Source organism: Anabas testudineus, chromosome 13 (assembly GCF_900324465.2).
Source record: "Anabas testudineus chromosome 13, fAnaTes1.2, whole genome shotgun sequence".
NCBI lineage: Eukaryota > Metazoa > Chordata > Actinopteri > Anabantiformes > Anabantidae > Anabas > Anabas testudineus.
Window position 1 is genome coordinate 115,742 of NC_046622.1, and position 27,972 is coordinate 143,713.

The 27,972-nt window shown below is 42.9% G+C and overlaps 1 protein-coding gene across 5 annotated transcripts; it reads right to left on the reverse strand.

Annotated features, from left to right (window-relative positions):
• Positions 1 to 5: 5 nt before the first annotated feature.
• LOC113164803 (diacylglycerol kinase delta) lies at positions 6 to 26,598 on the reverse strand. 5 transcript variants are annotated; one of them, XM_026364314.1, is made up of 30 exons: positions 26,425 to 26,598; positions 23,429 to 23,539; positions 23,225 to 23,305; positions 17,289 to 17,393; positions 17,082 to 17,214; positions 16,410 to 16,516; positions 16,206 to 16,331; positions 15,537 to 15,639; positions 15,294 to 15,456; positions 15,106 to 15,214; positions 13,860 to 13,999; positions 13,698 to 13,782; positions 13,347 to 13,441; positions 12,815 to 12,914; positions 11,874 to 12,183; positions 11,635 to 11,799; positions 11,298 to 11,426; positions 10,232 to 10,328; positions 9,794 to 9,904; positions 9,617 to 9,713; positions 9,249 to 9,356; positions 9,056 to 9,169; positions 8,818 to 8,952; positions 8,134 to 8,297; positions 7,589 to 7,700; positions 7,385 to 7,477; positions 6,480 to 6,599; positions 6,228 to 6,345; positions 6,000 to 6,130; positions 4,106 to 5,904 (listed from the first exon to the last, which is right to left on the reverse strand). In XM_026364314.1, the coding sequence occupies exons 1-30, from the start codon at positions 26,560 to 26,562 to the stop codon at positions 5,815 to 5,817; spliced, it is 3,690 nt and encodes a 1,229-aa protein (XP_026220099.1). In that variant the 5' UTR covers positions 26,563 to 26,598; the 3' UTR covers positions 4,106 to 5,814. The 5 variants fall into 5 exon arrangements, with proteins under 5 accessions (XP_026220090.1, XP_026220099.1, XP_026220115.1 ...); XM_026364305.1 differs by lacking the exons at positions 23,429 to 23,539; positions 26,425 to 26,598 and adding an exon at positions 6 to 96 and having other exon boundaries at positions 5,805 to 5,904; positions 23,225 to 23,323; XM_026364330.1 differs by lacking the exon at positions 26,425 to 26,598 and having other exon boundaries at positions 21,999 to 23,305; positions 23,429 to 23,496.
• Between the last annotated feature and the right edge of the window lie 1,374 nt (positions 26,599 to 27,972).

Consider the following 27,972-nt stretch of genomic DNA (forward strand, 5'->3'; position numbering starts at 1 on the left):
ATGACACAGCGTTGGTGGTTCAAGGGCTGGAACAGCTCCGTCTGAGAGTCTTCACGTTTTCAAGTTCTCCTCAGTGTCACAGTGAATCTCTGACAGCTGCAAATAAAAAAGCTGTTGTCAGTAGCTAATTCGACCTCTTTCAGAATCTACAAACACTGACCACTGCAACACAAAAACCTGAAAACCTTATGAGTCTCAGGCAAGCTCTAAAGTCTGCCTGTGCAAACACTCACATCCTGGTCTCCATTTCCCATCTCTCTCCTGGTTGTCTCAGACAGACGGACAAATCCCTCCTCGGTCTCTGAGACACTAGACTACACTTGAACAAGTCGTAGTTTGTCTCATAATGACAACCTGGTTTTTCTTCTTCTGTGACTGCTCCTATTTTGTCCACCACACCCAGCATCACTCCACCCACCTGCTGTAAGCAAGATGTACTGTGCTGTGAAACAAACACACCTGATGTTTGATTTGGTCCAAACAGAAAAAGCAGTGGAAGTTTTCCTTTCTGCTTACTCCACTGGACTTAGATTTTAGCCTCAGTGTCAGACTGGATCCTGTTGGAACAGAGGAAACTCTGCCTCCTGCTCTCTCACTTTTCTGTCTCAATGTGTTTTGATAGGACCTTGAATAAATCTGCATAAGAAAACAGTCTCTTGTCATGAAAGGATCCTTCTGCTTATTATTGCAACTGTCCTGTTGGTACAGAGAACACGCTAACAGCATGCTGCAGGATTTCTCTGTCAGAACAGCTGTAACTCAGCTTCACAACCCCCCACACTCCTCCCAGAAAAATGAAGGCTGAGTCTTGTGTTGGATGTTAGCCTAGGCTGTTTGTTGTCTAGAAAGACAAATTAGGTCCAGCTTTACCTGGATCCTGCAGGTACTTCAATTCTGGATTAACCAACCAATCATAAGGACCCACAGTCAGTGTGTTGCTCTACCAGCTAATAAACCTTTTAAGAAAATGTGTAATTATAGAAATTAATCTTTCCTGTCATCAAAGAAATGGCTATTTAGGAACTGAGCTGCAGGTTGTATCACAGTCAAAATCAGTCCTGAAATGGAACAATGTGGGACAAAAAAAGGAGGGAGTGCACTTCTACATGCACCATAGATTCATATTAATGCACTGAAATGACCAAAATATGATATAAAGTTAAATAAAACCATCAGCTCATGACGAGAAGACCGAAACCTATAGAGTTGTCCTGTAAAATGAACGAACAGGATGACCTCAAATTGTGGTTCTGGTCATGTGTGATTAAAGGAAACCACACTGATTTCATTCGATCTGATGGAAACATCTGAACCTGAATCTGACGGGGTTTGTTCGATGAACAAGAAGAAATTGTTTGAACATAAAGTTTATTTGCTGCATGACACCATGTATTTACACTGATGGCCCAGCAGGGGGCGTATGTACACAGAGGTTTCACTGTTACTGCATAAATTAACTCTTTAATACACAGGAAACAGGTTGTACTGCCGCTATTTTACATGTGGACAAGGAGTCGGATAAAATGCCTTTGAGCAAGGCACAGCAGGAAGCTACTGTTGGCACACTGCAGACTCCGGGCGATGATGTCACAAAACAAGACAAGAAAAAACATTTTCAGACTGATGATCATGAAGTTTTATCTTGTGACTACATAAGATGTGGCATTATCAGATATCAGATTATTTCGCAAACACGAGGAAGATGATAACTGTCAAACTCAGCTGATCCAGATCAAGATCATGTCAACACAAAATATGCATCTTCTCATGGGACAAGTTACTGTCTCGACTGAACCACACAAGACAGAACAACATCCTCCCCTGTTGATGGAAGTTCTGTTTAATTTTGCTTGCTTGTGTGTACAGACAAAAACTTCAGTTACTGTTTGCACAACTACAGTAACTCGCACAGCTCAGTACTTTGATCAGTGGATTTATGGTGATTCTGTGCAAACATGAACAAGTTCCTAATCATGTCAACGATACATTAGTGTTCTGTGGAAAGATAAGTGATCTTGAACCATGACTCAGAAAATCTCACAGATTTCCTGTGAGAAGAAACAACAGCTGCAGATGTGAAGTTAACATCTGGATCCATGACATATCCTTTTCTCATCCACACATGAACAAGGCAACTTATGAGAACAACATAGATCAAGATACTACTAGTCTACGTTGTAGGTAATTTGTATATATACATACAGTGCCCGTCCAAACATAAGTCACCTGGATTCAACTAAGCAAATAGGTACGAGCCTGCTTTGGATAATTACTGCAAGTATTTTTCTACTGGTAACAAGTTATTAAACTCTAACTGATGCAGTGAGCAGCTTCTCATTTCTTAAACAACCATGTCTGAAGACACATCCTGTGGTCGTAATAAAGATGTTAATCTGTTTCAGAAGGATCAAATTAATGACATGAATCAAAGAAAACATCTAAGGAGATTGATGAAACTACTAAAACTGGGTTAAGAACCGTCCAATGGAAGAAGGTCATGTGGTCTGATGAGTCCAGATTGACCCTGTTCCAGAGTGTTGGAGCATCAGGGTAAGAAGAGAGGAGGTGAAGTGATGCACCCATCATGCCTAGTGTCTACTGTACAAGACTGTGGGGGCAGTGCTATGATCTGGGGTTGCTGCAGTTGGTCAGGTCCAGGTTCAGCAACGTTATGTGTCCAAAGAATGAGGTCAGCTAACTACCTGAATATACTGAATGACCAGGTTATTACATCAATGGGTTTTTCTTCCCTGATGTCTCGGACATATTCCAAGACAACAATGACAGGATTCATCTGGTTCAGACTTTGAAAGAGTGATTCAGGGAGCAGGACACCTAATTTTTACACATTGATTGGTCACCACAGAGTCCAGATCTTAACCCCACTGAGAGTCTTTGGGGTGTGCTGGAGAAGACTTTGTGCAGCATCAGACTCTCTATCATCAAAACAATAATTAATGCAACTCTTGACGTGAATAAATGTTGAGACATTTAAGAAGCTGATTGAAACGATGCCACAGTGAATGTGTGCTGTGTGTGTGTGTGTGTGAGAATAGGTTATGCACAAATTACTAATCTTGTACAAGAGAGTATGACCTGGTTACTCAGAGAAACCAGAGTTCTTCTCTTGTTTAAGAGAACAAGTTCTCTGCATTTAAACTGCATTCAGATCACAATAATTAATGAAGAACAAATAAATTAACACAGATGCACAAGTAAACATCTCCAGCACATGATCTGGAAAAGGAAATAAATATCTTCCAGGGCTTTAACACATATCCACATCATCTTGTTTACATTAAATCTTGTACACAAAACAAAAAACAAGATTTTTGGTGACAGTGGAGGTTAAACAACATTTCAGTTCATTCGGACATGTTCTGTTTACTGCTTCTATCTTATCTGGACAAACTTCTCATATTTTTTACCTTGTTTTAGAATTAAAAACCAATAAAAACAGCACAGCTCTACTACAATGACAAAAACTGGAAATCCAAAGAGGAATAATCTGACACTTCTACATCAAACTGTGTCTGAGTCTCTTGAACCATTATTAAATCAAAATACTATTTTGTTTCTGTCCCTGTTTTTGTGATGATTGCTCAAATAATTAAACTATTCTCTGAGTCTCATCTCTCAGTTTTACACAATGAAGCGCCTGAAGGCGGCGAATACTAAGTTCTATTTATTGTATGTTTGAGTAAAGCTGATGTGTGACTTAAGGCAACATTTGAATCCTGTAAACACTAAAACACCAGGTCTAAGATGAGCTGCTGATCGATGATTTTCAGCTAGTTGACTCATTTAGCTGACTTTAAGGTTTTTCAGAGTGTTGATGAGCTTAAAGGGAGACTGTCATTTATAAAAAGCTCTTTCAGGATTTGGGAGTTTTTAATGCAAGAAACCACCTAATTCAGGGGTTTTATCGCATAGAACAATAACGTTAGGCTGTTGATTATTGAATGTGACAGTGGGAAGAGGTGCTATCACCACCACCACATTCTTAAACTGCACATTTCTTTTCACAGTGTCCGTGTTTTGATTTTGTCAGAAAACTGGTCACTTGGTTTCTAAAATGATAAAAGCAAAGATATGACAGAGAAGCAAAGATGAGAACATTTGTGATTTTACTGGATAAAATGATGCATCAACTGTAGCTGTTGAATGTTTCCTCTATCAGCTCCAGTTCAACTGTAAACGGCTGTAAACTGAAGAAAATCCAGAGTTAAGATCCAGATCCGGTCAGTCTCCCACAGTTTATACTGACCAGACACAAAACATTTGAAATTTCTCTACAAACAGTCTGAATTAAACTAAGTTTTAAACTGATTTATAACAAAACTGCTGTGGACCCAGACAGAAGCAGAAAAATAGAACGGATCAGTTCGGCAGCATCTGTCCCCTCATCGGAGATTTAAACACCCACACAGTTTACACAAGAAATAAATATGTTAGTACAAAAGCTGTCAGTCCTTCAGCCTGTTCTCTGGTAAGGCACCTTAAATCTGGTATGTCCTTGTTGGTGATGCAGCCAAGTCTATGCATTCAAAACTGCCTTTGAATGCAGCAGCTGGACTTTCTGATCCAGCCCAGACTCAGAGAGACTGCTGAACTCCTAGGGTCCAGTTTTAGTTCTGGTGTGATGTGATACTGAGTCTCAGAGTCTCTGCTGTCTGCTAAGGGTTTTGGCACCAAGTTTAAGGTGGGTTTTATCTTGTATATTTTTAGTTTAATTTGTAAAGTAGTGACAAGTGTTTTTGTCACAGGGTGAAAAGCTTCTTACTTTTTCACTTTACAGTGAAAAGGATGTCCCAAAACTTTGAACCACAACTATTAAAACATTAATAAGAAACTGGCTTTGAACCAAAGCTGCACTGGGAACAAGTGGAATCATCTCAGCCTTTTCCTGCACCGCAACAGACTCTGACTGTCATCTTCAGCTAAAGCAGGATGTAGAACTCTTTTGCAGTTAGTTTCACTGAGCCTGTTGTTCGATGTTTGAGGTTCCACAAGGTCTACAGATGGAAACAAATGTGACAACTGGTACAATAAATTTAAACCTGTTCATGACCCCCGACAAAGCACCACAGTCAAGACCAGAATCAAAGTGGATTTCTTTTGGTAAATCCAGTAACCTGTCGACACCAACTGATTCTCTGCAGGATATTTCAACGAGACGTTGACTCGGAAATAAGCGTTTTTCTTACAGTGGAGCTGATGAAGCTTGTTGACTCCACCACTCTGCTCTGGACCAGCCGAAACACTGCCTCAGCTCTGTCTGTATATGACTCTGGTGCAGCCCTTCACTCTTCTTCACCCCCCCTACCCCAATTATCCATGGCCTGGATGCTGATTGGTCAGAGAGGGTAATGACAAGGCACTAATGGATCATCTGATTGGTCCTTTCTCCACAATATGGAGGTTTGGTCAGGATTTCTGACAACCTGTTAGAACAAGGTGTGGTCCCAGTCCAGGTTCAGATTCAGGGTTAGAGGTCACAACTCAGGTGGATGAGGTGGTTGATAGCAGCAGAGGTAGGAGAGGAGGCAGCCATCTCTGAAACAACAACAGTAAACTGTGTCCTGGGTAAGAGGCTGTTACTAGACTCTCAGCTCAGATCAGGATTTTACAGTTTGGACAAAAGGTTTTAAATGATAAACAGGTGAATTCAGTCAGAACGTGATTATTTTTGTGATGCTGCTGCAGTTTAACACTACAACTGATGGTTAATGAACTGACTGGATCAGTTCAGGTCCAACAAGTCTGGATCTATGTCCAAACACAAATCCTGCAGAAGAGATCACCTGGCAGCTGTTAGGCCTCGCTAGCGCTGCTGTTCCTGTTCAGTTCTCTGATGCCCTGCAGGATCCTCTTCATGTGACCAACCTTCGTCACCCCCAGGTCCTAAACACACACACAAACATATGTCACAAAGCTTTGACACATCATCAAGAGTCCAGAATCCAGAATCCTGTTAGCTTGAGAGCTAGTGACACTACCTTCAGGTCTCTCCTCTCCAGGTGGATAAGCTCGGCTCCGCGTACGTCATGTCCGATAAAGATGTCCTTATATTCAGTGAGACAGAGAAAGTCCAGCCAGGCCCCCACCTCCTCCGTCCCCCACTGGTGAACTGAGACATCGACAGGAAGTGGTTGAGGAAACAGACAGTGAGTAAACCAGAGCAGTGATTTAAATTGGAGAGAAGGGGAATGAAGACAGAGACTCACCTGGCAGAGACAGAGTAGCACAGGTCTCTTTGTTCTTGTTGTTTTTGTCTTTCTTGAACTTCGGGACTAAACGAAACTTTGCACTTCGACTTCGCTTGGAGAAATCTGTCAGAGGACCCTAAAGATACAGACACAGTAACAGTTAATCCAAAGACACAATCATGATCTGGAGACGGATCTAGCAGAACTACAGAAGTAGAACCAGCACAACCAGCCCTGTCAACGGAACCGAACGGAAGACTTGTGATTCACCTCGTGGTCTGAGGGGTCGATGACAGGACACAACCAGGGAACATCAGTGAGTCGACGGAGCTGCTGAGCCACAGAGTTCAGAGCTGTATTCAACTGCTCCTGCTGAGGAGGATCCAGCTGCTGTAGACACACAGAGACAGCACCTGTCAAAACCAAGACCTGGACTGGGATTGGATACCAGTGTCGGGGCTAGGACCAGGACAGAAAGGGCATTTTGCTGTGGCTCTCATGAGCGGATCAGTTTGTGATCTTGTTCAGTTTCTTTTCACACAGAAAAAAATCCAAAAGAACCAAAAAGCATCAGGACATGACACCTGAGAAAGTTCCCATCTGTTCATTGGTTAAAGGAGTGAGAGGCGGGAACAAGAAAGCAAACCCGGGAAGAAGATCCTGTTCAGAACTGATGAAACCCCCTGTAAAAGAAATAGACCACCAGAACAGCTGGTTCTGCTGAAAACCACGGTGATAATCTGGTTAATAAACCAACAGACCTTAAACTAACCACTAACCATTACCAAGGCTTTTTAATAGATGTGGTCTGAGTCTAGTCCCAAATGAACTCTGGAGCGGTTCATTTGCGATGGGAACGTGTCCTCGGTCTAGTTTAGTGTGTGCTGGTTTATTAAACATACAAAGAGTTTGGTTCAACTGGACTGAACAAGACAGGTTCAGGATCCTGTCAGAGAAATCCTGCAGGGTTCTGTCGCATGTTTGGAAAAAGACACCTCAAAGTTTTATCAACATGAGCAAAAATAAAATTAAATCCAGTTCTGAAAAGTGTGGGAAACACTAGGAAAGCTAGGATTAAACTGTCTCAAACAGAACACAAGTTCAAAGTTTGTGAATAACGCAGTTTACCACAAACATCTTTATTGTCAGAGACATAAACCAGAGGACACAGTTACCATGGACATCTTCCCAGCCAGCAGCAGCTCAGTCTCGCTGAGTAAAGCTTTGACGTTCCCAACCATCTGAAGCACCACGCTGCAGCTCAGAGCCTGCACACAGAGACAGACAGACAGAGACGGACCACTCTTAACTTCACACAGTGAAGACATGAGGACATCGGCAGAAACCAACAGGACAATCTGGAGCAGTGTGACTCGTACCCCAGAGCTCTTGGAGTTGGCGTAGACCACATCCATGGCCTTGGAGCTGGCGTTGACAGCGTGAGCCAGTTCCTGTTCCATACTGTGGTGAGACTGAGCCACCTCTCGAATGCTGCAACATCAAGAGAAGTGTTAACGTCTGTGACCAACAACAGAAACAGAACCAGTGACATTTTGTTCCAGTGGTTTCTGATCAAAGTTATCACCTCAGTTTCACTTAAGTACTGATAACTGAAGCTTCTGTCACTTCTCGATGGTTTTAAATATTGTTTCTCCACTACTTCAAATACATTAATTAACACAGGAAATAGTCTAGGACTTTATCAGTAAACCGAATCAAATGTACATGATGTCTGAGATTTACGGTTTGTATGTGACTTGTTGATGAAGCCAGATTTATTTCTCCAGACACTCACTTATGTTACTGCAGAACTGAGAAATATCTGACAGCATGTTGGACTGTATAAAAATATACAATATGTAAGTTTATGTCTTAGTGTCTTATGACATATAAAGTGCTGTCATGATGTTAACTCCGCTGGTACCTGTGTATGAGCGCTCCTGCTGCTTGACCAAAGTCGCTGATGAGTGACGCCTCTTCCTCAGAGACAATCTCTGGTTGGGAGGAGAGGGGGGTCTGAGCGGAGGCAGTCCGGGGAAACTCACACTTCTGTTTGTCCTCCCAAGACTTCAGGGTGTTCTCAAACGCCTGAAACACAAATAGAGAAACATTTAAAACACTTCACTAAACTTCACCAGCAAACTAGAGCTTCTTTCACACATGCACCGACACCCTGTCCGGACTTTACCTAGGTGAGCTGCATGTGAAAACACTAACGTCTGACGTCTCGGAAATTACCTGGATTTATCCTACTTTATCAAGCGCATCAGAAAGTTTAGGAGTTAAAAACCAGCTTTCTTTTGTTAGATTGCGCTTCGTACCCTCAAGGAAACCAGAGTATACACGAGTTCTTTCTAATCGTGTGACTGGTTCTACTGATACGCTGTAAACAATGCACAGTTGATTTCAGCTGTGGACCTATTGTGTCAAAGTGAAAACAGGTTTCAAAGTAATGTCAATAAAGAAATATATGTAAGGTGAAGTCAGTGTTTGCATTAATAGTCACCCCCCTGCAGGTCAGTATTTAATAGATGCACCTTTGGCTACCAGAGCTCAGAACTTACCTTATAAACTATTCAGTGATTAAGTACAGGACTGGAGGACTCACCCGGTCCCTGGTCAGGGTCTGGGTTCGGTTCTTGTGGATGATTTTTATGTAACCTGGAGGCTGGATCCAGGCCTCCCCATCCACCTGAACTGGAACGCCTTCATCACCCAGGATGGTGATCTTCACCATCCGACACTGACACAGAGATGGAGAAAGGTAAACAGACAGATACACACAGGGAGAGGTAGAGACAGGTAGACAGAGAGAGAGAGAGAGGTATACAGACAGACAGACGTACCTGGGCGATGCGATGGTGCTGCAGGTTGATGACTCGGGAAACGGCCATCTGCATGCTACCAAACACGGCCACTACCTCCAGGATCTTATCATCAAAAGATGGAGCAGTGAACGTCTGACAGAGAGACAGAGACAGGTGAGGTCATGACATCACGGATCACCTAAATCTGCTCAAGAAACAGGTGAGTTCTTACATCATCCTCTTTGGTTCCTCCCCAGAAGTTGGTTCCTCCAGCGTAACTCGGGATGTTGAGCACAGCAATGCCTTGCAGACTGGGCAGAGGGATGGGACGCCCGTCACACTACACGCACACACACACGTACATATGTGTTTACATGTGTATCACATGTATAAACAGTATGACAGCATATTTACAGACGGCCGAATGCTGCAGGTGTTTTTCTGCTTACATAAAACCAACGCCTAAACCAAACTGGGAACAGGGAAAATGAACATTTGTTTACATGGAAGTGGATTGGATCTTCTCTGGGTTTTTACATTCGGGACAGTTTGTTCTAGTCACTTCTTAAAAACCAGCAGAACCAGTAGATCTGTTCTCACCTCCAGTAAAACCCTCTGCTCCAGGTTCTTGTAGGTTCTGTGTAGCAGCTCTTTGGTTCCCAACACTCCGTACCACATCATGTTCTTGGTCCGACTCCTGAACACAGACAAACAGGAGACTCTTTGTTTCTCTATTACAGCTACAAAGACGAGAAGACAATTTGCTTCTCGCTGTACCTGCACTTCTCCGGGTGTTCATCTCTTTTGTTGTTGAAGTCCAGAGAAATTTTAGCGTCCAGTCCGATCCCGAAGTAGTTGTTCATGACACATTTCTCTGTGTAGCAGTCCCTGACACACACATACACATTAGCTTATTAAACCATGTGTTTCAGTATCAGCCTGTAAAAGTTCACAACTCTTCACACATCAGATTTAAAATGTCTTAACCTATAACCCAGACTCATTTCTACTAAAAGGGAAAACTATGTGGCATATGAAGCTAATCAAATCAAATAAAGTGTTGGTGACACCCATGTCACTGTGCGCTCTTATTGGTTAAACCCGCCGCAGTCTCCACAGGGAGGCCAACAGTACAAACCCAGACCTTTTCATAGCTGGTAAATTAAGTTTGAAACAGTTTCACCAAACTTCAAAGATGTTTAGAGATAGACTTACATATTGTCGGGGTCACAGCTGAAGGGGTCTGCGTTGACAAGCAGTCGACTGATCACAGAGCTGCTGGACAGAGACCCAGAAATACCGGGTCTGAGACCTGCACCCAAGCACAGATAAGCACACACACTGAAGTAATGACAAAGCAGCGACACCGTTTCAGAACATTCAAACTGGAACTGCAAACAGACAAGTGAGACAAACGTTCACGTCAGTGACTTTCTCCCACAGAATGTTTCCTCAGAAACATGTTTCCTTATTTCCTTGTTTTTAATCAGATATTTTCTTCCTGATACATGTTTATGAGACAGTATTTCCTCATCATTAGAAGATGCCAACTTATTCTGTTTTTATGAGAAACCTTCTCATTTTTTCCTAAAACAAATTTGTTTTCACTTTATGACACAGGAACAATGTTCTTACTATTGTTATGTTCAGAACCTGCTTTAAAACGAAAAAGGTTAGTTTGCGGCTGAACAGACTGTAGATGACTGATGTCCTGTAACATGACAGTCTAAATGTGGTGTATTTACGCCATGGGCTGCTTTTCTTTGTCTAACTAACTGCATCTCTCTATATATTTGCTGTCAGTGGCTGAGTTATGAATGCGTACTGGTCAGTTTAAACATCACAAAATAATTTAAACAATGTCTCATGGTAAAACAATATAATGCAGATTATAACAGAGACTGGAAGGTGTAGTGGTAAGAACGCTGCCTTCCATGTGGGAGACTGGGGATGAATCCTAGTTGTGGCCTACCTCTAGTAGTGGTCCTTAGGCAAGATCTCCTTAAGCTTACCCTGCCTTTGCATTGTTCCTCACTTGTAAGTCAATAAAAGTGTCTGATAAATGACTAAATGTAAATATAGAACATTCGATATAGCTCTTGACAAACTGAGGACACGTCACCAAACAGTAGAACAGAATAAGGACAAACCTTACAGCTGTTGTCCTCATTGTGGTCTCTGACTGAATCCATTTATCTGCTGTAGCTGTGACGTTAGCATCGCAGCTATCAACTGGAATAATGTGCTGACACTGTTTATTTCTGCCGACAGGGCCTCTTACCGGGATAGAGGATCTTTGTGTTGAGCATGGGCATGTTCTCCCTACTTCCTGTCTGAACAGGAAGTGATGCAGAGCTGCCCAGGGACAGACTGCCTTTACTGATCAGCTTCTCACACGGCGTCTTACTGACTGTAGTAAAAAAAGTTTGTTATAACTAAGACAGGAAACTGACGTTCATCTCTAGATTTCTTAATGTAATCATTAAAATCTCTGCGTGGATGTTAGGTTGTGTTTCAAATTACAGGTGCAGGTAATTGTGTATTTGTTACCTTCACAGAAACAAAAAAGAAATGGTGAATTAATAGTACTAGCAGTAGTACCAAGCAGCATTACTGACCTCTACGTATACTGCGGTGTTTAGTGCTGTAGGACGACTGCAGGGACATTTTGTCCTCCTCCACCTCGTCCTCCTCATCCTCCTCCACCAGACCCCCGTCTTCCTCAGCTCGACCCAGAGAGAAAACCTGCTGCTGCTGAGTCTGAGCGTTCTGCTCGTCCACGGCTGGAAAACAGACCAGGTCTTGATAATCTGCATCCACCATAAAACACCAAAACTAAAACTGGAGACTGTCGCACCTTTCTCCGTGTGCTCAATGATCTGTCGGATGGCTTTCTTCAAACTGTTGGCTCGCAGCATCAGCTGCTCTCTGGGCTTAAAGATGGCAGCAGCTGCAGAGGACGTGGTCCGTGGGGAGCAGGGGACAGAGCCGGGCAGGCAGTGAGGAACAGGAGGGGGGTGAAGACAGGGAGGCAATATGATGCCCTCAGACTCCTCCTGCTCTTCAGCAATGGTCGGGGGAGGAGCAGGGGGGAGGATGGTTGATGCCTGAGACTCCTCGTTCAGAGTCTTCAACAAAGAGTCTAGTTTCTCCTTTAAGACACCGCACTGGGACACAAAAACACTTCATCAGAGACTGGACACATGTAGTTCATGAACTGAACAGAACGGATGTGTGTATGAACTGGTCTGTGAAACGTATCCGGACCTGTGTATAAACTGGTCTTTGATCAGTTTCTGGTCTGTGATTAATTTCCTGAATGTGTGTATCAACTGGTCCATGATTAATTTCCTGGACATGTGTATCAACCGGTCTGTGGTCAGTTTCCAGATGCGTTTATGAACTGGTCTAAGATCCATTTCCGGATGTGTGTATGAACTGGTCTGTGTTCGGTTTTTGGTCGGTAATCGGGTTCTGGACATGTGTATGAACTGGTCTGTGATTGGTTTCCGAATGTGTGTATAAACTGGTCTGCGATTGGTTTCCGGATGTGTGTATAAACTGGTCTGTGATCGGTTTTCCGGACGGGTGTATGAACTGGTCTGTGTACGGTTTTTGGTCGGTAATCTGGTTCTGGACATGTGTATGAACTGGTCTGCGATCCGTTTCTAGACGTGTGTATGAACTGGTCTGTGTTCGGTTTCCGGTCCGTAATCAGGTTCTGGATGCGTGTATGAACTGATCTTTGATCAGTTTCTGGACATGTGTGGTTCTGATTCTCAACAATGGATGTTGTACCTTCTTGGCCATGGTCTCCGACTCTTCCGAACTCTCTGTGTTCTTTTCATAGGCTTTTCCAACACGAGCCACAAAGTCCTTCACCGTCTCACATAGAACCCTGCACACACACGCACACATTACATTTTAGTGTGTCCCAGCAAAACATTTTAACTATTTACAATATAACGATAACATTTAATTAATGTGACCTTGTTCTAGACAAGAATAAATGGATTTGTTGGTTAATAAGTCGTCAGTGTCATTATTTAGGTTAATCACCAGCAACCTGCCAAACAAATCATTGTGATCTTTCAAGCTAAGATGAGACATGGAAGAATTTTTGGTCATAAATGAAATAAATAAAGAATCTTTGAGCAGGAAGAAAACAGGAAAAATGACGTGTACGTAAGATTTAATCTTCTAAAATCGGAGACCTTTTATTAAAGTCACTGGATTCAAAGACTGTTAAAGACCTACAGAATCCCCGACAGTTCATGAACCTGAAATCAGTCCGTTAGACGCAGGACCAGAGACAAACACAGGGTCGTACTTGGCCGAGGAGATGACAACAGAGTGCTGGTCTGAGGTCAGAATCTTGGACAAGTGAGCAGCCACTGAGTCCTCATACGTCAGAATCTGCTGAACCTGGATCAGACAAAACAAACACATCAGTACAGTCCAAAACCAGATTAATGTCTGAACCTGAGTGCTCTGTGACAGTTTGTATGGTTGTTTCTGTGCTGCTAGATAAGGTAAGATCCCTCCATACTGGAGGTTGGGGTTCCAATCCCAGCTCTGACCTACCTCCAGTAGGGGTCCTTAGGCACCTTACCCTGCCTTGTCCTTGTACCTCACTTGTAAGTCGCTTTGGATAAACGCGTCTGATAAATGTGAATGTTACCTCAGAGTCGTCGCTGCAGTCCTCGGTGACAGTGGAGGCAGAGTGTTGACGAGGAAACTTGGTTTCATAGACCATGATGCTCCATCTGCAGCAGGGGGAGACAGAACAGGTGACGGTTCCATCTTCACCTGAGCTGCAGTATGTTACGTGACATCACATTACCTGTCCAACATCTTGGTGCTGGCTCTCTCTAGTTTCTCCAGTATCTGAGGCAGCTGCGTGTCGTCGTCACAGGCAGAACCCCAACCTAGAACCCGAGCCAGATCGTTCCCAGTCCCCAGAGGAAGAACTCCCAGCTGACACTTAGTAAGAAACCCAATAAAATAAACATCACAAACATAACAGAAGAGAAGAACATGAAGAACATGACAAACAGGAAGAACATGAAGAATTTAAAGACCAGGAAGAACATAAAGAATATAAAAAACAGGAGAATACGAAGAACAGGAAGAACAGGAAGAATAGGAAGAATTTAAAGAACAGGAAGAATATGAAGAATTTAAAGAACAGGAAGAATATGAAGAATTTAAAGACCAGGAAGAATATGAGAAACAGGAAGAATATGAAGAACAGGAAGAATAGGAAGAATTTAAAGAACATAAAGAATATAAAAAACAGGAGAATACGAAGAACAGGAAGAATAGGAAGAATTTAAAGCGCAGGAAGAATATGAGAAACAGGAAGAATATGAAGAATTTAAAGAACAGGAAGAATATGAGAAACAGGAAGAATATGAAGAACAGGAAGAATATGAAGAATTTAAAGAACAGGAAGAATATGAGAAACAGGAAGAATATGAAGAATTTAAAGAACAGGAAGAATATGAAGAATTTAAAGAACAGGAAGAACAGGAAGAATATGAAGAACAGGAAGAATATGAAGAATAGGAAGAATTTAAAGAACAGGAAGAATATGAGAAACAGGAAGAATATGAAGAACAGGAAGAATATGAAGAATTTAAAGAACAGGAAGAATATGAGAAACAGGAAGAATATGAAGAATTTAAAGAACAGGAAGAATATGAAGAATTTAAAGAACAGGAAGAACATGAAGAATATGAAGAACAGGAAGAATATGAAGAATAGGAAGAATTTAAAGAACAGGAAGAATATGAGAAACAGGAAGAATATGAAGATTAGGAAGAATATGAAGATTAGGAAGAATATGAGGAACAGGAAGAATATGAGGAACAGGAAGAATATGAAGACTATGAAGATTAGAAGGAACATGAGAAACAGGAAGAACATGAGGAACAGGAAGAATATGAACCCAATCAAAACTCTAATAATTATTACATTTACTAAAGACACAAACTCATTTCACTCACTCTGAGTTAGTGACTCACAGAACAGACCGAATCTAATGGACTAAACACTGTGTGTGTCTGTGTGTCAGTGTCTGTCTGTACCTGTTTGTGCAGTGTCAGAGTGTCGATCTCAGACAGGACCCAGCCGACGCTGCCATCTCCTCCACAAACCAGGATCCTGAACGTATCAAACTTCTGGAACAGCCGCAGACTGACACAGAAAGGCGGAGGGTTAATGTTTCCATGTAAAAAACATTTTCACACACACAGTATGTGTCTGGCTGTCTCACCCCAGGTGTGGTCCACCGTTCATCAGGTCGAACACTTGTGCCGGGTTCAGCAGCTGTTTGAAGCGTCGCAGGAACTTAACGCCTTGGTTATCTCCACTCTTAGAGTTTACAAAGACCAGCAGAGGACTGGTGCAGGACGGAGGACATGAAGCCTTCCAGAAACCTGCAGACAGCAGACATATCAGTGACCAGCTGAGAACAGGTACTGTTAATTACCTGAAGTCAGAAACATCAGAGTCACACCGTCAGAGTCGATGCTGTTCAGAGCAGTCGGAGGGATGACGGACACTTTACACTGACCCAGAGGACACTTGGGGGACAGCTGCTCCTTACAGCCAGAGTGCACCTGTAGGACAGGCCAGTAGAAAGACACCTGTACTATAACATGTCACGTGATCAGATAATAATCTCCAGAGCACTCAACTCTTCCTGCAAATATTTCACAGTAAAAGTCCTTCAGTGGGCGTGCTTTTAATTTGAAAAGTGAAGTAACTACACCTGCTTAGGTGAGTTAATCATTTTCACCCAGCTTGTTGTGTGTTTCCTGAACTCTGCACCATTTCAACATGTTTGAAGAGACCTCCACTGTGCATCTCTGTTCAGAGACAGTGAACTTTCTCATCATATGTTAAAATTCACCTGTGGATTAGTTTATGGGTTTATTCTATACCATAAAACCTGGATTCTCCCTGCTCTCTCCTGTCTCTAATAACACACACACATATACATATACACATACACACACACACACACACACACACACACACACACACACACACACACACACACACACACACACACAACTGCAGCCTGAGGAGACAAAGGGAGCGCTTGGATCTGACAGGAGAGCAGGCTATAAAACGGTTCATGGTGCAGCATCAACAAACGTGAATCAGTGAAGTCATCTCTCACCATGGCTTTACACCACAGACACCTCCAGTCCTGCAGGCGCAGGACGCTGCCACACGTCTTGTCACACACATTACATTTAGCTGAGACCGGCAGGTTCCCCTCCAGCCACTGGTGAGGCATCGACACCTGAAGACAGGGGTCAGAGGTCAGGGGACAGAGACGATGCGTTTACTGACTCTGTGAAATCACGAGAAACCAACTCACCCCATCCTCGTCCTCGATGATGTCCTTCCCGATAGATGCCAGTGTGGTCCACTTACAGTTGTTGGTGGCTCGGACTGCACAGCGTTTATGGGCCTTAAATTTACACACTGAAACACACAAACACACAGAGAACCTGGAGAACCAGTGGACATCTCTTCACAGAGACCCGAGCCCTGAGAGCCTTAGATTCACTGTGAGACCGGTCCAGCAGGACATTCTGAGACTGAAGACTCAGCTGTGACCCACAGACAAAAACACGACGTTTGTCACAGTTGTGTTTTTCATTACAAAGACAGACTGAGGCTGAAGCTGTTACCCTCAGTCCTGATCCTGTTAAAGGCTGAGCCCCAACTACATGTTGTACTGGTCCTTAGAGAGTCTCATCACACAAATTCAGAAACATTAGAAAGTTTAAATGTCAAACAAGAGCTGGGAGTAAAAAAGTGTCAAATATTCTGAAAGAGCAGCAATAACATCACCTTCAGCGTCTCTGCTGGGCTAACTGGCAGTTCAGTCAATCAGGACTTCCCCCCAGAGGGAAGAGAAGCAAAGTTCCTTTATGATTTAGAGTTTTAGAGGGTTTTTGGATTTTTCAACACCTTCACTGTGAGACTGGTCCAGCAGAAGATTCTGAGACTGAAGACTCATTGTGTGTGTGAGCATATTGCGTACCTTCGCAGGACAGGCCATGTGACGTGACCCCTGACAGAGCTTCTTTGCAGACGTTGCAGTACGTTGGTCTGGCGTGAGAGCAGGCGTACCAGTTGTGCATTCCACTGAAGTGGTCCATGCTGTACTGGGTGGACTGGGACAGACATACTCGGTCAGTACCTCATGCTGGGACTGCTCATTCTGGGAATAACAGTGGTTAAAACTGACCTCATAATTTTGTCTGTTCTGGACGCTGCGCAGAGCTGCCATCCACTCCTCCATCTCCTTCCTGTTGTCTGCACACAGGATCAGACGTCTGCAGGGGGTGATCACCTGCACAGGTGATCAGACAGGCAGGTTAACCTCAGTAATTTCTGCTTTTTTAGATGTGAGGTTAAAGTGTGAACTGTAGGAGAAGCTGCTATTGTTGTTGTTCTGGTTATTGTTCCCAGCTGGTGTGTGTGTGTTCCAGAGAAACTTTCTGCTTAGCTGCTGTACAATGAGCCTTGTGTTCCCACGCTGACAGAAATGGACACAGGGACAGTCCTGATATGCTGCAGCATTTAGAGTCCAATAGACTGAGCCCGATTTCTCCAGTGAAACTAATCCACGTCTGGATAACAGGGCTAACTGATAATTCAATTCAATTCAATTCAATTTTATTTGTATAGCGCCAATTTACAACAGAAGTTATCTCAAGGCACTTTACAGTGTAAGGTTTTAGACCTTACAGAAAATATTTATACAAAAAATTATAGAGAAAACCCAACAATCCCATTTGAGCAAGCTTTAGGCAACAGTGGAGAGGAAAAACTCCCTTTAGAGGAAGAAACCTCCAGCAGAACAAGGTTCATAGTGGGCGGCCATCTGCCTCGACCGGTTGGGGTGAGTGGAAAGAGAAGAGAGAATAGAACAGCAGGCAATAAAGACAACAACAAGCATTAAGAAACATTGGGCAGATTAACTGGATTCTGGAGATGTACAGCTCCAGGTCGAGGATACCTGCAGAAAAGTACAGAGAGAGGGAGACAGAGAGGAGGAAACACAACTACAGGAGAGAGAAGACACAAAGTTAATCACATGCAATGGTGGCATTTGCATTGATACAGGAGAAAGGAGAGAGGAGAGGAGCTCAGTTTATCAGTAGAAGTCCCCCAGCAGACTAAGCTATATCAGCATAACTAAGAGATGGTTCAGAGTCACCTGATCCATCTCTAACTATAAGCTTTATAAAAAAGGAAAGTTTGAAGTCTAGTCTTAAATGTGGAGAGGGTGTCTGCCTCCAGAACCTGAACTGGGACCTGGTTCCACAGGAGAGGGGCTTGGTAGCTAAAGGCTCTGCCTCCCATTCTACATCTGGAAACTCTAGGAACCACAAGTAAACCTGCAGTCTGAGAACGGAGAGTTCTGCTTGGAAGATAAGGAACTATGAGGTCTTTAAGATAAGATGGAGCCTGATTATTAAGGGATTTATAAGCGAGGAGAAGAATTTTAAATTCAATTCTGGATTTTACAGGGAGCCAATGGAGAGAAGCCAACGTTGGAGAAATATGATCTCTCTTGCTAATTCCAGTCAGAACTCTGGCTGCAGCATTTTGGATTAACTGGAGGCTCTTTAATGAGTTATTGGGACAAACTATTAATAATGAATTACAATAGTCCAGTCTGGAAGTAACAAATGCATGGACTAGTTTTTCAGCATCACTTTGGGACAGGATGCTCCTAATTTTAGCAATGTTTCTTAGGTGAAAAAAGGCAGTTCTAGAGATTTCTTTGATGTATGAAGTGAAGGAGATAATCTGATCAAAGATAACTCCGAGGTTGCTTACGGTATTACTTGAGGCCAGAGTTATCAATGGTGAGAATGTGTTTAGACATAGTGTCTCTGAGACTTTTAGGCCCAAACAGTATAACCTCTGTCTTGTCTGGATTTAGGAGAAGGAAATTGGAGGACATCCAGGTCTTTATGTCTTTTAAGCATTCCTGAAGTTGGACTAATTGATTAGTTTCTCCTGGTTTCATAGATAAATATAGCTGGGTATCATCTGCATAACAATGGAAATTTATAGTTTCCTAATAATATTGCCTAAGAGGGACATATATAAAGTGAAAAGAATCGGTCCAAGCACAGATCCCTGTGGAACTCCAGAGCTGACTTTGCTGTGCATGGAAGACTCATCATTAACGTGTACAAACTGAAATCTATCCAATAGATACGATTTAAACCACTCTAGAGCTGTTCCTTTGATTCCAATGACATGTTCTAGTCTGTGTAATAAAATGTTGTGATCTACAGTGTCGAATGCAGCACAAAGATCTAACATGACGAGTATAGAGAGTAGTCCATTGTCTGATGCCAATAGAAGATCATTAGTAACCTTTACCAGTGCTGTTTCTGTACTATGATGTACTCTAAATCCTGACTGGAAATCTTCATACAAGTTATTGCTACGCAGGTGGTCGTACAATTGCTTAGAAACTATCTTTTCAAGGATTTTAGAGATAAAGGGCAGATTGGATATTGGCTATAATTCGCTAAGACCCCTGAGTCCAGAGTAGGCTTTTTGAGTAGGGGCTTGACTACAGCAACCTTAAAAGCCTGTGGTACATAGCCTATTTGTAAAGACAGATTGATCTGATCTAATATGGACGTGCTGATCAAAGGTAAGACATCTTTGAGGAGTCTAGTCGGGATGGTATATGCAGGGATGATCTGATCAATTTTTTCTCTAATAGTTATGATTTTATTTGTAAAGAAATTCATGAAGTCATTGCTGCTGAGAGTTGAGGGAATACTAGGGTCAACCGAGCTATGACTCTTTGTCAGCCTGGCTACAGTGCTGAAAAGAAACCTAGGGTTGTTCTTATTTGCCTCTATTAATGAGGAGTAATATGAAGTTCTAGCTTTACGCAGGGCTTTTTTTATATATTATTAAACTATCTTTCCAGGCTAGGCAATATTCATCTAAATTGGTGGAACGCCACCTCCTTTCCCACTTACGTGATTTCTGCTTTAAGCTACGGATTTGTGAATTGTACCATGGAGTTAACTTCCTCTGACTCACTAGTTTCTTTTTCAGAGGAGCAACAGTATCAAGTATTGTTCCAAGTGAAGCACCAGTACTATTAACAAGATAGTCCACTTGTGCTGGAGTAACATTGAAATAACTGCCTTCCTCTGTGTTGGTACATGGCTCTGAAATAAAAGATGGAATCAGTTCCTTAAATTTGTCAACAGCATTTTCACATAAACATCTACTGTAGTGAATCTTATCTGTAGGTTTAGTAAAGTCTGGTACTGTAAATTCAAATGTAATTAAGAAATGGTCAGATAAAAGAGGGTTTTGGGGAAAAACTATTAACTGATCAACTTCCACACCGTATGTCAGAATAAGATCAAGGGTGTGATTAAAACAGTGAGTGGGTTTATTTACATTTTGGGTAAAACCAATGGAGTCTAATAGTGAATTAAATGCAGTGTTGAGGCAGTTATCATCAACATCTACATGGATATTGAAGTCACCCACTATAATGACTTTATCTGCACTAAGAACTAAATCGGATAGAAACCCTGAGAATTCAGTTAAAAACTCAGAGTAAGGGACAGGAGGACGGTACACGATAACAAACAGGACTGGTTTTAGATTTTTCCAGTTAGGATCAGAACAGGGCTCTTCTTCAGTTCTGGTGATAAAATCAGGATATCCAGCTCTGTCTCTGACAGTAAAGGACCATTTCAGTGTTTCAGTCTCAAACTTAGTGTTCTAACACTTCAGTTGAGTCTTACTGACCTTGGCCTCCACTATTCATTCAGCAAACAGATAAGCTGATCGAGCTGAGCCTGAACTTGTGTAACTAGAAATAATGAGCAATTATATCAACATGTGATGATCTGCAGATGTTTGTGTTATATCATCTGTCAGTAATAACCACTGAGAGTCTGTACACACTTGTATGTCTTGTAATGTCTTAGGATCTAGTTCCATGGTTTAGGCTTTCAAACAGAAACCTCTATTTAAAGATTTTTAGAGTTTGAACTAATCTGATTCTGATCAGAAAGAGCATCTTCATGGAGGTGGTTACTCTGAGATACAATTACACTGGTAAACTGGGAACATGCTGACCTGCTCTGTAGTTACCTGGTTTCTGTAAATCCACCAACACATGCAGCTGATCAGTAATCAGATTACATGTTCAGATTTAACTGAACAGTGACTAAAGATCCTTCTTCCTGACATTCTTCTTTTTTACAGTTTTATGGTTTGAACTAGGAGCACCCAGCCAGTACATTTGATGCTAAGCACTGTCAGCAACAACTACGAACTTACAGAGATTAAATCACATGTAAAAAAAATCTTAGTGACAATAAACAACAAACATTTGTTGCCTTTAATTTTTTTTTTACAGTCATTTATATTCACAAGCCTGGTTCCTAACGCCCTGCTGACTCTGGCTGTGGCAGTGCTGGACCACCTCTACTGTAACACTGCCTATTTTTAACAGAACTCTGATTCCCGGATTCATACTGCTGTCACGTATTCTTCCTGTCATACAGTAACTTTAAATGTTTCCGCTTTCTCTCCACCATTCCTCACATTTTTTCCTCCCTTCACTCCCAAACCAAACTTTCTAATTGCTCTAAACTTTCCTTCCGAGTGAGACCCATCATGTGTTTTCACCCCAACCATCAGACGTCCTCCGTCCTCCCGAAAATCTAACATCAAATTTAAACTGTGGTTACTGTGGTCTTTTTGTTCTGTGACTGCTCAGAATCTAAGCTGAGACAAATTCACACACCTTAAGTCCAGCAACTATATTAAGTAAAGTCTATCGTTACAGGACAGAGTCATACGTCAGGACACCCTTGTCAACCTTTGGCCCCACCCACGGCGCTTACTCAGAACTTAAACCTGTTCGATGTCTAATCTGCTCGCTTACCTAGCCTGGGTCCTCAAACATCTACACCAGCTCTGTATGTGGTCCAAGTACAGCTCAAAGTCCAGATCTTCCAGGTTCCAGATCTCAAGGTTCTGGTCTTCAGGCTGAGCGCGTTACAGTGATGGTCTCTGTTTTCTCTCTGTCTCTTGTTCGTCACTAACCCCTCCCACATCCTCTCGGGTGACTCAAGCCCATTTCCTGTCTGACGTCAGGACACCCCCCAAAGAGGAGAGGGGGGCGTCCCACACACACACACACACACACACACACACACACACTCACAGATGTGCAGAGTCTAACAGCGCAAAGCTGAACAGCAGCTGTGTTTAATAAGGAGCATCACACACTGTGTTCACTATAAATACACACAGTCACACACTCTGAGCCCGACACTGCTGGTAGCCCCCCTTCCAGTCTCTATAAAAACACACCAAAGCCTCATAAACAGGAAGTAATAATATTCACCAAAATAAGAGGAATGTTCACAAGTATCTGAAACTGTATGTATGCAGTTTAGTTCACAGTGCGGCAGGACAGGGACTCAGAGACACCTGGGGAAACAACCACAGACTTGTTTTGTTCTCCGTTAGCCTTGTTAGCTCCTGCAGGTTATGTTTACATCCCACTGTTTCCTGTCCTAGCCTGTGTTAACTACACCATCACCACATGGAGTGTGGTCACACTGTAGCTTCAGAGTTTGGTCTTGGTCACAAGATTTGCCTAAACCAACAGAATCTAGCTATTTTGGGTAGAAAAATATGCTTTTACACACAATATGAACGTATCAATCACACAGCATATAGTGTGTAACTGCAATATCCACTGCCAGATACACTGGAGATAAGCTTTATGACATCACTCAACCATACTCACCTGCAGCTCTGTACCTTAACTCTACACAATGACAAAGCTGAACTAAGCTAATTAAAAAACTGTGTGTGACTATGCAGACAAAGATAGAGTGCAGTTTCACTGTATCACACTTTGCTATAATTACAATGTTATTCTTATAATCTAAAACATTTTCTCAGACTCTAGTGGATGGGCCCTTTATTTAAGGTCAGACCTGTGAATCTGCAGTAAAACACTGATCTCTGTGCCTGAAATACCTGTGAGCTTTTCACTTTGAAATACATTCGTGAACAGTTTTCAGCTGATGATCTACTGGTCTACAGGTCTGCTCCTGCTTTTTGAACTGTGAACATCTGAACTGGAGCTGGACTCACAGTAAAGCTGTTGTTGATGTTCTTGGTGCTGGACTCTGCAACACTGGCGTCAGTCAAATCCACTTCATCAAAGATTATTGACTGGAGACAGAGACAAGAGGAAACAAAGACCAGATGAGACCTGAACACAAACCTGAGTACAGCCTGTCAGCTCTGTAACAGACTAACAACAGTAAACTACCACTCAAACTCAGAGCCAATCACCTTGGAGGTCTGAGCGTAGTAAAGAGTCCTTCCTCTTAGTTTGAAGTATCGTCTTTTCCAGCGCTGGAACGAGTTGGTTTGCTTCATCAGATTTCCCTCCTTCAACACCGTCTGAAACACAGCGAGTCAAACACACATTTTCGTGAGTCAAACACAGATTGGCTCAAACACACATTAAGTCAAACACGCAGCAAGAAGAAACATCTAATATATTTAATCTAGCGTAGCGCCTGTGGGATTGATTTTAGGATTAACTTAGAACAAATCCAGCTACAACTGAACAGCGTTGAGCGTGTTTTGGGGATAATGTGATGTGGATGACTAAGAATCTTCCCAGAGATTTTGTAAAGTTTTTTTTTTTTTTTTTGCTGTTTCTATTTGTATGAATGCACAGTTTGAGTTTTCATCAGACACTTTGCTGTGTCCTGTATCTCCCTAACTGTATATAATCTTTGTTTTATTATTGTTCTTTTCTGGTTTTTGTACTATATTCCAGGTTTATTCTTCTCTGGTGTTCTCGATTTAATGTCAACAGACGTCTGCTCTAACAAACTATCAGATGGTCTTGCATCACACTGGTGATGGTGCTGCATATGTACTGGGGTGAACACTTTAGACAAAATGTGTTTTTAACTAAAGAATATATGACTTAGCTCCAAGCCTGGAGTCTGCAGAGTTTGCAACCACAAATTCCGAAGGTTAGTATAGTGGTAAGATTGCTGCCTTCCATGCAGGAGACAGGATTTTAAATCCTGGCTGTGGCCTATCTCCGGTAGGGGTCCTTAGGCAAGTCCTTACACTTACCTGCCTTTACTTTGTACTGTGTACCTCACTTGTAAGTCGCTTTGGATAAAAGCATCTGATAAATGACTAAATGTAAATTCCTCATCAACAGGATACGTTTGTTTTAGCTTCTGTGTAAACACACTGTCCTTATGGGGGTTGCAGGAATCAGATTAATCCTCTGTGGACATGACCCACTAGTTGTAAGTTCTGGACCACACAGACAGTGTCTGGACTTTCTGGGAAATAGTCCTGTGGTTGCCTTGAAGCGTCAGAGAGGAATAAAAATAGTCTTTTCTTGGATCTTGTGATAAAGTTTGACGAAAGCAGCAGTTCACAACCAAATCACAAACAAACACACAAGAAATGTTAAAGTGCTGCAGGGTCAGTCAGCTGAGTCTGTTACACAGCATCTTACAAAACTACATCTGTGAAACCAACTAAACAACTAGTTACACATGCATTGACTGAAACAGCCTTGACTGACTAAATGTTCTATAAGTTGGTGTTATTTTACACCAACTGCTACTGTCACAGTCAAAGTGAAGATGTTGAAATGTTTAACAGTGGTTCCTGAGGAGGGTTCAGCAAAGACTTTCGACAGTGAAACAGCTGAGCAACATACAAACAGGTTAAACTCTTCTTTTTGTGCAGCTCTGTGTTTCAGTGACTTCACTTCACACACACTGAAATCTGTCTACAAGTGTTAGTAGACAGATAGAAAGCTGCTTAAGATAGAAACCGTGCAGTTGCGAAGGGTTAATATTGCGTTTTTAATGTGCCAAAGCTTGATTAAAAACACTCTAAATGGCCACAAACAGCTGAAAAACAATCCCAGTCTTGTGGTTTTGGTTCTCTGCCAGTCTGGGGGTCCTATAAGTGATTGGGGGGAGCCTGAGTCTGTGCACAGGGGCCCATTTTCTCTTAAGGCTGGTCACAGAAAAATGTTGTTAACATTTGTAAACATCCAGTTACTGTGATGCTGCCTGTGGTAAAGTTATTTCAGACTTTTCAAATCGAGCTGGTAGGTGCTGAAGAAATGAACGAAACGTAGTGCTTTAAAATGTAAATTATACATTTTAATATTTATGTTTCTATTATTTTATTTAATGTGGACCGAAACCCGGAGCCTGGTTCAGTTTTAACACAGTAATGTGGCAGAGATTACCCATTAACTAGCCTGTGATTAATAAGTTAAATGCCCCCCCCTGCCCGAACATTAGAACCTTTTCCAGCCGGTTGACCGGTCTTCTCCGACCTGTCGTCCACCCGTTACCCCGGACAGAGGGCTCTCTCAGTGGCGGGAGCGGAGGTAGATGGCGGGGCTTCCTTTGGGCCTGAGACCCTAAGGCTAGCCCGGTTAGCTTAGCCTTCAGCTGCCGGTGTGTATCCGTACAAAGACCCCAGATTTCCCGGGGACTCCGACGTGTGTTCACCGTGTGTGTGGTAGTTTTTCCTCAGACCGGACTCAGATTTTTCTTTTTTATTACGTTACGCTAGCCACAAGCTAAACATGTGCATATGTGCAATCTAGGCTTCTGTTGGTAAGTAGCTAAATAATGTGTTTTCTTTTTTCTTTATGTTTGACCAAGACTTCTACTAAACTGTTTTACTTCACAAAACGTTCATTACCGGGTGTTTCGTGTAGCAACTGTGGCCCTTGAACCCAAAATGTTCAGCTTGAAGTACCCGATCCAGACTCCCTTGAACAATCTGTCAGATTTTAAAATAATGTTAAGAATTGGCAAATATGCTACACGAAGTTATTTAAACCATAAACATGTTCAAGGTTCAGACACATCCACTCCTCAGTTCGGCACAAGTGGAAGTCAATCAGCAGCTCGTATTTCGATTAAATGTCCCTTTTCTATCGTGTTTTCACAATGTTCGCTACCTCCGACCACAGCAAGTAGCGGAGGGAGGAGGATGCGGGAATGGCGTCCAACCGGTTATAAGAGACGGAATACTACAAACACGAGAGATGGGTGGTGTGCAGGGTGGATGCCGGATTGTATAACGGTCCGTGTTTATCAGGAAACCTCTTAAGTGATAATGGACTCTGAGTTTCTTTCCTTTAGTAACGGAGATAATGTTTAACTGAGCGATTTCGGTACGGAGTTCTGTGCACCGTTCTCTGCCTCGGGGCCGCTGAATGGAAACACTGACCACCGATCATGTGCGGGAACAAACGGCGGGATTTTACTTCTCTCTACCTTGCTGCGGATCTGCCCGGACGTTGACACCTTTCGGATGAGTTTCTGCGGGGTGCCGGGCTCCTGCTCTGGCTCGCTGTCCGATGACTCGTCCAGACACCGGGCCGCAGCAGACTCCGGTCCCCCTGCCTCCGCCATCCTGCCATCAGACCCCAGGGAAGACCAGAGGTGGGAGCGCCCCCCGGCGGCGAAGAGCAGACAACACAGCGGAGCAGACGAGAGAGGCGCTTACTGCCACCTGGTGGTCACTGTGGCCTTACACCAACAGGCCCCGTGTTAATTAAACTGCTTGTTAATAACTAAACTGGTTATTAATGATAATTAAGCTATTTATTAATCATATATGTATTAATGATTATGAAGCAATTCATTAATAATGCTGATGTTTATTAATGGAAATTTAATGTTCTTTTCTTCTTCATCCGGGTCTTTCCTAACAAAAAACCCTGGATGACCAACTAGGTCCGCAGACTCCTCAAAGCCCGTGATGCTGCCTTAAGGTCAGGCGACAGAGCTCTGTACAGAGCTGCTCGAGCACACCTAAAAAAAGGAATTAATAAAGCCTAGACAGACTATAAGAGGAGATTGGAGTCCCATCTGTCCAGCAACAACACAAGGGTGGTGTGGCAGGGCATTCATGCCATCACAAAAAATTACACAGGCTGTGAGGGATCAACAGAGGACCTGGATGTGACGCTGGCAGAGGAGCTGAATAGCTTCTTCTCATCAGCATGCATCTGTCCCAGCCCTACCACCGCTCCCACCTCCATCTGGTTCCGGCACCGCTCCACTCACTGTAACAGAGCAAGATGTCAGACGGGTAGTCCTAGCAGTAAACCGCAGGAAGGCTGCTGGCCCGTATGGTGTACCTGGCAAGGTGCTAAGGACATGTGCCCCCCAGCTCGCCTCCATCTTTACCACAATCTTCAATCTTCAACAAGTTAGAAACTGTTCTGCCACCTCTCCTAGACACTTCCATACTTCCACAGGTTTGTCATCAGGACCAGCTGCCTTTCCACTCTTCATCCTCTTCCTCCTCACTTCACTCTTACTAATCTTTGCTACTTCCTGCTCCACAACAGTCCCCTCTTCTGCTCTTCTTCTCCCTTCACATTGTCCGTGTGAAAATTCTCTTACTTTCACTATTAAATATAGCCATGAGTTTTTTACTGTTGTCTGACCTTTTGGGAATAGTCACGATGATGGAAGATTTGAGGCAGAAATGAACTGCAGCCTACTGCAGGGACCGTTTAGCTCGTCCAATTGGATTGAGCTTCAGGTGATAAAGGTGAACAATGTCTGGAAGGTCATCCAGGCGATCAGGGTCCTAAAGTGGATGATGGAGTGTGCCCAAATACCTGTGAGTCAATTGAGGGACCCCCTGGTTTGCCTAGTCCAACAGGAGCCAGAGGTCTGCGACTGGATGGTGTATTGGTAAAATCAAAGCCCTCCCTATGCGAGACCAGGGTTCAAATCTTGGCTGTGGCCTACCTCCAGAAGTGGTCAAGACCTCCTTACACATATCATGCCCTTGTAAGTCACTTTGGA